Source organism: Cicer arietinum, chromosome 8 (assembly GCF_000331145.2).
Source record: "Cicer arietinum cultivar CDC Frontier isolate Library 1 chromosome 8, Cicar.CDCFrontier_v2.0, whole genome shotgun sequence".
NCBI classification, from domain to species: domain Eukaryota; kingdom Viridiplantae; phylum Streptophyta; class Magnoliopsida; order Fabales; family Fabaceae; genus Cicer; species Cicer arietinum.
In genome coordinates, this window is record NC_021167.2 from 1,507,311 (window position 1) to 1,518,472 (window position 11,162).

General features: G+C 30.5%; 1 protein-coding gene across 1 annotated transcript; it reads right to left on the reverse strand.

Moving 5' to 3' along the window:
• Positions 1-2,255: 2,255 nt before the first annotated feature.
• On the reverse strand, positions 2,256-8,794 carry LOC101510545 (hydroxyproline O-galactosyltransferase HPGT1-like). Its single transcript, XM_004511477.4, has 12 exons — positions 8,418-8,794; positions 8,266-8,329; positions 7,713-7,762; positions 7,400-7,593; positions 6,795-6,858; positions 6,639-6,711; positions 5,570-5,693; positions 4,151-4,238; positions 4,001-4,051; positions 3,106-3,177; positions 2,896-3,008; positions 2,256-2,701 (listed from the first exon to the last, which is right to left on the reverse strand). The coding sequence occupies exons 1-12, from the start codon at positions 8,528-8,530 to the stop codon at positions 2,679-2,681; spliced, it is 1,029 nt and encodes a 342-aa protein (XP_004511534.1). The 5' UTR covers positions 8,531-8,794; the 3' UTR covers positions 2,256-2,678.
• Positions 8,795-11,162: the final 2,368 nt, after the last annotated feature.

Below are 11,162 nucleotides of genomic sequence, written 5' to 3' on the forward strand. Positions count from 1 at the left end.
GGTTCAGCACATGAAAAATCACGAGCTTCCCATTAACAACTTTGTTTCTTGTGACAAACAAAGTTTTTTCGTGAAGATTGAAAACTAACGCAAAAACTAAAATATAGAAAGAGTAATAAATTTTTGGGACCGTTATATGTAACAGAGAAACAAAAATTAAAATCCTAATTAAAAAGGAAGAAATAATGTTGATAGTTACAAGTCAAAGAGTCAAGATAAAAAAGACTATTGAGGATAAAATGGTGTCTTGTCGAGTTTTTTGGAGTTGAGGTAAGCATTTTTTTTTCTAATGTTAATAAAAGGATGGATTTTGAAGAATTAATTAAAATGGACCAGTTAAAAGAAACAGTCACATAATGAAGGGATCATAAAGTTAATACTGAGAGTGATCATATCTGTTATCGTGATTAATGAGGTTATTACTAGTTTAGTTTGTAATTAGGGTAACCAAACATGTTATTCGTTAAACACTCTAATACGAATACGTGACTCAGCAAAACCGGAATCAACGACCAAAGTTGACAAATTAGAGTTGTGCTCTTTTAGACACACATGGTGGATTTTGGGGGGTTTGATTTGAGGTCAACAAGGCCTGCTACTAATGTTGTGAGGGAGAGTAGATAGTTGATTTGACATTAGAAATATATAGATTAATTAATTCAATTCATCCACATGACATAATTATTTTTGTATTTTTTTTATTATTGATGTGTAATTATAATTTAATTATTTAATTTTATTTGAGAATATATTGTTAATATAATTAATTTAAGTATTTTGTTGTGTGTTGTGAATGAATTTTAAATATTGAATGATATGTTAGATGAGATTTTATAATTTTTAAAATGTTTTAGTATTTAAATTTAATTATATTTTTTAAATTAAATAAAAGATATTTTATAACCCAATAACTCAACTTAACTAATTCTTAATCAGATTGATTGGGTTTAGATTTGCTGTAAAAATCACGTACTGCAATCCTATGGAATTATTTTTTTCTTTAGTTAGATGCCAAAATCAGGGCGTACAAATGTTGAATCCTGCTAGTGCGATTTCTATTTTCATTTACAAGCTATTAAATCATAATGAGATCCTATGTTAAGAAACATTTCAAATTGTGCACAAATAGTACTTTCTTCTCTATGCAAATAAATCAGGGAAGAAGTTTTTTTTTTTTTTTAGAAAATCAAGAAGATGTCTTACCATAAAGCACAATTTGCTGAAGATGCAACTACACACGCTGACGACCAAAAATTATGGATTTTTCGGATATGTATTTTTTTTAAAAAAACTTTTTTCACCTGTAAGTCTTTTAAAAGCCTTTAAATTTTGTCCGAGATTAATTAATACAGAGATGAATTTTAACCAATTTAAACATATATTTTTGGATATTTAAAATTATTGAATTTGAAAGATGAAAGATGAAAGAATAAACATCTTTTTTAAATGACTTTGGAACGAGAAAAATTGGTCCCAGACAAATTGGGCCTTTAAAAATGACTTGAAGTCTCCAGACCTCTTTTAAGATACCGCTACATTTTATACAAATTATTCATTTTAGGGTTCTTTTTAAACATAAAAAATAAAACTGTCTTTCTCCACCACCATCTTCAATTTTTTTTTGAAAATTTTAAAATATATAATTTTTATAATACATTTGTATTCTGAAAAATATAAGTTAAATTTATCAAAACACAACTACTTATTCTGAAAAATTCAATTTTAAAATTTCTAAAATGTAAATAGATTCTGAAAAACTTAAAATTAATTTGTTTTGGATATTTAAAGAAAATGTAAAGAGGCACATAAATTTCAAATAATAAGCCAAATATTTTTTGAATGGGTCTAAAGCAATAGTTTTTCTGGAGCTGACTGTTTACACGCATATTGAGTGAAATATAAACTATGAATTTTTCCACTTTATCTACTATTTTACTTTTAAAAAAACAATTTCAAAAGTCATTTTATGTGGTATTATTTGTTGTATATTTTAGTATACAAACAATATTAAAGTGGTGGATGTAACTAAATTTTCGTAATGAAATGCTGCATGTAAACAAACTTCGAAAAAACAAACTTCCCCTAGTATCATTCCATATGTTCCATGTTAATCAAAAAAATGAACCAAGCAAAAAGGACCTGAAGGCATCATAACCTAGCATCATGGATTGGTAATCTGCGAATGGCCAATCTACTTTGACCAAAAAATGAAAAAAAAAAAAAAAGAATGGGCAATCTACAATCAAGAATGAATATAACATGGAAATCTCAATTCTAGTAATACTTTTTTACGCTATTCTATTATATGAATTACTTCAATTATCCCATGGGGAAAAGGTGTAGTTTAATGGGCAAGAGTAATTTATATTACATGATTAAATGGGGAAGGATCAGCTTCTCATAAACGGGGAAGGATAAGTTTCTCAAAATCAGACAAGCATAATGTCAATTTCTCAATACCTTTGAACAATCCCGCAAAACATGTATTTGAGTATCTAACTATCTCTTTGTAGCTTATATAACCAACAGTTCCCGGCCTTCAACTGGATGAATTAACGTCTGGTTGAAAAATTATGAGAGAGGAAAATCACTTTATGCGAAAACAATGATGGTCTAAGTAACATGTTCTGTTTCCTATACATCCTTCATATAACACTCAAATTGTCAGGGACAAGTCATCATACTGCTGCACAAATTGCACCTGAAAGATGGGAAACAACCATAAATAATATTTCAATGTAACTGTGGAAACGGCCAAAATTCATCACCATTTATTTAATTGTGATCCTGTTAGCCTTAGCTTATTTAATCTGAATTCATTGAAAACAATCTGATTTAAAAAAGTCCAATTGCAAGCATGTGTATGTGACTGTCAGAGGATAGAAAGAAAGAGACCTGTGGACCACGATGAACAACAAAACTTATTTTCATCAACGTGGATAACATCCAGCCCAATAAACCATGATCCGGTACTTATATCATCATGTGCATATGTACGGAGAATAGATCTGCATAAAAAACATAAAATTATTACAACCATTTTTAACACAACTTTTGAAAACAAATAGACAAAAAACCACAGAAAAATAGGACAGAATACTACACCTGTTTATTGAAATAAACTGGGCCAATGCTTTTGAAATGGCATAAACCTCGCCTGAAGCATGTCGAAAGTACCTATATCAGACAAACACTTATATATGAATGTTACAAAGGAAGGCCAGATAGAGAGAAGCAATTTCTGGATAAAGCAGCATAACACCATGATTTGGACAGTATTTTAGGGTGTAAGCAAAAGTTAAGGCAAAAAAAGGGAGTAACATATAGGAAAAGAACGGTGATCCCATTCACCACCTGATGTAAATGTCGTTACAGTGTCGTTTTTGACAACTATGAATACATGATACAAAATAGTCTCGGTAGACATTTCACTTTTATCTAGAAAACAATCCAAATTATTAATCATTATTATCAAAGTTCTATTGCTGCTTAATTTCATCAGGAACTCATCCGATGTAAATGAAACATCTTTGATAAGCTATCGCACTCAAACTATCACTAGATTGGGTAAATTTTTCTGAAGATGAGTTTTAAATTGATGGCATCATATAGATTATAGACTGGCGCCAAATAAAAAACAATTTGGCAATTCTTCTCCAATCAAGAAATACAGTAGTATCCTAGAAAATAACAGTCTTAGCTTTATAATCAACACTCCACCATAAATACAAAGTCCTGCTTACTAGTCTTGATAATTTAAAAAGTTACATTTTCTAAAAGACTCATTTTTTAAACCTCAACAGTTGTCAAAAAAAAAAAGGGTCTTGCTAATGTCTTAAATGACACTGGTTAAGGAATAAAAAATTGGAAAGTTTTCCTTGAAAATCACAGTATTCAAAAGCTATACTTCTCTTAAAAAAATTATACTTTTGATTCATGTAACCAATGTTCTTGGTATTTGCCACACAAAAAAGAGAAAAATTGAGTCTGTATTACTCACGATTTTCCATCGCCGAATTTCCACCAGTCTGGCTCATGCCATTGATGTGTCCTGTAAGATTTAGATAAAATGAGAAAGGGAGAAATTAATACCAAAATAAACTATTTTCATAAGCCCAATGAAACATTGAAGTGTTTTGAGAAGACTCACGGTTCAGAGAAAACTTCTCCCGATTTCATACAACCAATATATGCACGGGGCTTGTCCAAATGAGAAGTTAGCACTACTCCAAGGGAATCTGTAGAATAAATTATGTCATACAATTAGTGACAAAGGGAATCTCCTTTCAGTTCCAGAATAACATCAGCAAACAATAACAAAGTTTGAAAACAGTCCAAATAAAGCACATATCATAACTCTCTTTGCAAATTAAAGTACGTCTAAGTTGGCCCTTCGAAAAACATTATCAAGCTAGTTGGATCACAAGCAGGCAAATATCATTTTCCAGCATCCACTAAACACCTAATAGAAATTTGAAGAGACTTTGGGTCAACAATCAAACAAATAAATTGTATACGACAGTGGATTTTTTGCAGTCAGCTTGTTGGCCAGGTCGGAAAAGCTTCCTTCCTTGGCAAGGACCAGGGTTATTGAATCAAAGTAAGATCAATGTGACGTTTGGGATGGTAAACTTGGACCGAAAATTTTGCACTTGAACAGAAAGGTTTGCACTATAGCTTTAAGCTTTATAAGAGCTTGATCCAATAAACGGCATATAGGCCAAGATCACATTTTGATGTGGCACTTAGATGCTAAACACAAGCAGGACAAGTTGTGTCTTGGACAGTAGACTTTTAGACCACTGATAAATGCAAGACATCTAAGTTCACATATTCAGTCCAGTTGCAACTATGGAACAGGAGATCTCTGCACCCTCCTTGACTTGGGATTGGAGAGTCTCTTTATTTTGAAGCAGTACTATTGCTGATTGAAATACTTCATCAATTTGAAAAAGGCGATGGCGCTTGCCATAGAAAGAGATTAAAATCCATAAATGTAATCAGTTAAACTGTTCATTCTTTTCTTATACCTCTTTCATGCAAATACCTAAAAAGTTAGGTATAATTTTATTCAACAGTTGGGGTCACTTTCTAGATTCTGAAACACTCCGAAGAATCCTTGGGAGAAAATTTTCAATCTGAAGTTGCATGTTCATAATGACAATGTCATACGGAAAATCTTAGTAGTCCACTGAATTAACAACTAGATCAGAAAAGGACTACTAAATCTTAGTAGACCACTGAATTAACAACTAAATCTTAGTAGATTTGAACCCTACCACAGATAATCTTCTTGACCATTAATCCAATTGGCTTAGAGCAATGCCATCACTTCTGAATCTTCCCAATTTGCTAGGGATTTAATAATTTTATCTATCTTTAGAGGAGGGACCTGTCAAGAAATATTAGCTCATCCACAAATTATGGATGGCAATAATTTCCCTTGTTTATTATACACAATTTCTTCTAATTCTTAAACTCATTTGCTTGCAGAAACAAACCTTATGTTAACATATAATTAGAGATGCATTGCAATTTTCATCAGAAAATTGAATTAAGGACCACATACCAAGATTAACATAGACATCATCATTGACCTTGGCATAAAATTCAGCATCCCAGTTGTCCACAGCATAAATGAAGAACGACTTTGTCTTTTTTGCACTCTCTTCAACTGCCTCCACTTGGTTGTCCTGTGAAGAAAATAATCAAGCTAATGATGCTAGGATATTTGCTTGTAATAGAACTCAAAAGAAAGAAGAAAATAGTGAATTGTATTACAATCAAATTTATGGAAATAACTACTAAGGGATAAATTCCCTGTACAAACAGTGGTAGCAACTACGAAATTAACTAAATAAATGGTTACCCCTTTCCTGAGGAAGAAACCTTTCTTCACTCATCCTGACCTACCCACTTCCTTCAAATGCATGACACCCTCATTCAGTTACCACTACTCCCATGTATCCCTCTCTCTCCTCGTTCTGCATGATCATCGCATCCTCCTTCCCACTCACATGCTTTCAGATGTCCTTGCAGTTGCGGTTATTCCCCACTCCGCCCTCTTCTATTTCTTTCTCACTCCCATTTCCGTGTTTACTTCTCTCATAGACAAGCAGACCCGTCTGTTTGGGCCTATTCCCTCTCCCGCCTATTCCTTTAGTTCCTTCCTTCTCTTTCCTCCTATATACTTGTGTGATGGACCTATCAGCTTCTAACATATATTAAATTATGTGTATAAACTCCACAGCATGCATTCAAATATCAACCAGGAGTCAATCACTACATCATCTCAATAGTCCAGAAACAAGAGGAAAGAACAACTATTGGCTAAAACGGATACAAACCAAGACAATCAGAGCTTTTTACCCTCTAAATAAGGTCAGCTACATGAAACAAACAGCAACATGATACCTTGTCTTGAATTGTATCAAATGATAGACAATTTAAGTCCAAAATTCAATGGTTAACTTAAAGTTTTCCTTGTTTTCCCTTCACCTCTAACTATTCAGTTCTACATCTACTCCATCCTAATGAAAAGTATTTTTACTACATGTATCATCTATGGGAGAAGTTAGTATATTTACTACCAATCAAATATTTTTTGCACAAAACAATTATTATAGAAGTCAACATACAAGAATGATGAAATCATTGGTCTGACTGTTTTCTTTTTCAATCTCTTTGTCCAAACTGTCTCCGCGATTTGCACTGTATAGAACGGATTGTCAATCAAATTAAAAAGTAAGAAGCCAATCATTTAATAAATTTTAATTTGAACCTCCAAAATATACCTTCTTCCTATTACAAATCTCACAATTATGCCTTTCTCATCTGCGAGGTTTTTCAAGGATGCACCTGCAGATAGAGCATCAATATGTTCAGATAAGACCTCTACAATCTACATCAAAATGTTTAAAAAACTAAAATGCAGAAGCTAGATTTTATATTGAAGAATCTCAAAGAACAATTTTTTGTGTGATTTTTTGAACATATGGCTAATCAGGCTGACACTTTTAAACCAAAATAAATTATAAAGCACATAAGCTTATAAACTATAAATCACAGAAATGAGTAACAAAGGTTGTTAGAGATTAGTGCATTGCTTGAAACTGAGAAGTGATCACACCTAATAGCCAATTCACAAGGAATGCATCCTAAACCGAGTTATAACTTATTAGACGTACAAAATTGGAAATGATAAAACTGAAGAAAACGAAGCCATCTGATAGCCATGATCATTTAACAGTAGGTAACAACCTCAGTAATCTGAAACCAAACTACAAAATCTAAACCTACCCTGAAAATATAAGCACATAGCAAAGCTTCCTCTGAGTAAAACTGAGAACGCTAAAATACAGCAGTCTTATTAATGAAACCAAACTAATGAAAAATGTACCTGACGGCATCCACGCCTTACGAACTGCATCTCTGTTCTTCTTTCGGCCAAAGGTTGTCATTACTCCAATAACTGAAAGTGTCTTTTTTGTAGGATACTTCCCATCGTTTGCTGACAATTGCTTTGAAACAAAACCTTCCTTTCTAGCTGCAGATAACTCCGTCTCTAGGTCAAACAACTTCTTTTTTTGTTCCCTGAAAATAAGGTTATGTTAACAATAGCCTCAGGTAAACTAAATGTCAAAGGCAGCAGCCAAATTTGAATTCAGCAACCAAAATTAAGTTGACAATACCAAACCTATAAGAAAAATTACCTGCAGGCTAAGATTTTGAGTGTATCATCAACAGATACAGCAGAATGACCCTGAAATCGGATGAACTATACTGCCTCATTGACATCCTATGATGATAGCTAAAAATTAAAAAGAAATAAAAAATAAAAATAAAACTGCACTCAAGAATGTATAAAGTAACAAAACATTAACAAAATCCATTGGTAAAAATTTTCCCTTGTAGCCTCACAGCACAGAGTTCATATCCCCTCATAGAGACAGTAAAATGATCAACAGTGTCACTTTAATAAATAATAATTTCCCTAATCTCCAATTCTAAAAAACAAAATTTACAAATTACATAAAATAACCAGCATCAATGTCAAAGCACATACATGTATGCAATGGAATATACGAGTGCGACCTACGAAGTAATAACATAGACACGAACATGGCACTAATACTGACACTAACACTTAGACATTCGTAATAATTTAAGAAAATAGAAGTATTCAAATGTAACTTCGACACATATCACACACCAGATACATCTTCAATCTTCCGAATGCTCGAATGGAGAAAACTAACATTATACCTGACTGGTTCTTTTTTCAAGCTGTTCGATTAAATACACCCTATTCTCCGCATCCTGCCATAGCCTACAAATGCCATAACATAAGATGATAATTAATAACTAACCGAAAGTGAAGTTCAGTAGAGAGATGATGAAGAACGAAGAGAACTAACCGGCCGGCAACATAGATAGTGGCCATGGTAGCAATCATGGTAAAGATGAGAGCAGAAACTCGAGATCCAAAAGAGTTACCAGATAGCCGGTTTTGCGATCCCCGGCTACGCATTTCTTCTTCGATAATGTGTCAGAAAATTCTTATCTAACCGATTCTCACTGATTTTCAGATCCACGAAGATACAAAGTTATATGTAACTGTAGATTATTATAGTTTGTTTATGAAGAATAAATGAATGCTTCAGAAGCAAAGATAACTTTCTGTTTCGAGTTTGAGCTATGAAGACGACGTTATAACCGTTTTTTTTCAAGGTTCATGAAACCCACATTTTCGGTTTCACTTTCAAGTTTTAACAAGATATCTCAAAGTTGAGATGAAGGACACGTACATAATCGGGGCCAATAAATATCGAGGAAAGCGAAGAGGGAATAAAAATAAATCAAGAATAAATAAGAGAAAAGGCACTAATAGTAGTAATATAAACCAGGTGATTGGTTTTCGGTCATTTATTACACTTATAAAAGTAATTTTAATATTTTATAATTTGGAAATTATTTTTTTTTTAAGAATTTTTGAAAGAATATAAGGTATTTAGTATTTGTTGACTATAATAAAAACCATTTTTTAAGTTAAGTAATTTAATAATTAAATTATAATTTTTTTATGTAGACCAATTCTATATTTTTATAATTATTTACCTTTTTAACCAATTAATTTTAATTTGATATATATTTCTTTTTGTCTTTACTTTAGTATATTTTTAAATTGTAAATAAATGTTGAAAATTTATATAGAACATGAGTCAATTCGACATGTATCAATATATTTATATTTAAATTAATAGTTAAATAAATAAATTTAAAAAAAAATATTTCTTAGTATTTATATAATTATAATAACTAATTATTTATTAAAAATATCAGTAAAATACAAATTCATTTTTTTTAATATTTTTTATCATTCATACCAATGAATCTTTAATATTTTATACTAAAATATAAAAAATCAATATAATGCTTATAAATAACAAAATTATTATTTTTTTTATATGAAAGAACCCGTCATTTCCTAATGTATAAGGAAGCTTATAACCAAAATATTGAAGAGCTAACTTACAATTATTTTTAAGAGTAAAATCGTCAAAGTCAAATATACTTATACCTAAAAAGTTAACTACAATAGTCAATAGTTTTTACATAGGATAAACATTCATAAAAAACTACCATTAGATTATAAGTTCATATGTCTATTTTAAGAGCATACCAAAATTTGATCTTGGTAAATTAGAGGTGATATTAGTTTTTAGGATCCAAACTCTAAACTTAATGTTTAAATATTTTTTTTTATAAATTATCTATGACAAAATAATCATAATTTAAGTTTTAAGGTTCAATAAAATTGATGTCCGAAGCTTCACAAGTAATATTTCTTCCATCTAATGAACAATTAATGGAGGGAATGAAATATACAAGAACGAATTAAAAATATAATTAATCAAATGCTAATGAAGAGGAACTAGAAATATTCGAACATGGTATCAAATTAGTATTGATCATTTATTTGATAATAACATTGAATCAACGAGTTACTGGTTGAACCAACAAATCATATATTAAACCACATAAATAAGTATATATTGATTTCTTTATGGTATGTCATGGTTTAGTATCCATGTTCCACAGTTTTCATTATGAGGACAATCAAGCAATGTTTATGATTCCTGGATGGTCTGAGCACAACCTTATTTCTATTAACTATGAATTCTCACAATAGAGTTTAGTTTATAAGACCAACATGTTTTCTTACAGCTTTAAAAGGGAGTTTCTACATGGGAAAATTTGCTCTTGAATATATCATATCATAATAAAGATTAAACTCATTCAAAATTTTGTAATTAGAAAGTATAAATGTAGCTAATTAATGATATACAGCTCCACGTTTATTTCTTACTTTGTGCTCTTGAGATGGATTTATCTGTAAATATTTTGTTGCATACACAAAGCTAGTATTTTTTATTTTTTATTTTTTTTATTTTAACTTTCACAGTTGGGATTGTAGAAGCCAACTAGTGTAATCATGGTATGGTATGAATTGCATTATTTTCTATGATAATTGAATGAGTTGTTTATTAGTGTGATTATCAGTTGTCTATAGAGAATATGCCAAAAGTTTGGTGTTACTTGTTAGTCTATTTAATAAGATATATTTTTAATTTTTTATTATAGTATATCTTATAAAGAAAAAATAAAGAGTATTTTATAATATATGCTAGCATATTTAAATTTTACTTTACAATAAAGTCTTTAAATATGACTAATTAAAATAAAGTCTTCAAATATGTAAAAAATATTTAAAATATTAACAATTATACAATGGAAAATGTATACCGTACCAATTTGACAACTCTTTTTTTTAATTTGTTTACTCTAAAATTTTGATTTATACTCAAACATCATTTTATGCAAATCTTTATTTTATTTATTCATTAATATTTTATAATATAGTACAAAAACAATGTTATGACTTCCATTTAAAGGTATTTTTACAATTTCCACAAAAATAACAATTTATTTACTTGTCTCCGGCTTGAATCAAACACAATCTAATCTCTAATTATTTAGAGGAGGTACAACAAAGTTCGAGAATAAGGGTTGCAACGTACCTTGATGTGATTGCTTATGGCTTCTATGAAATATACTCTATTTTGACTGTGGAGAAACTTGAATAAATACCTTCTTTTTGT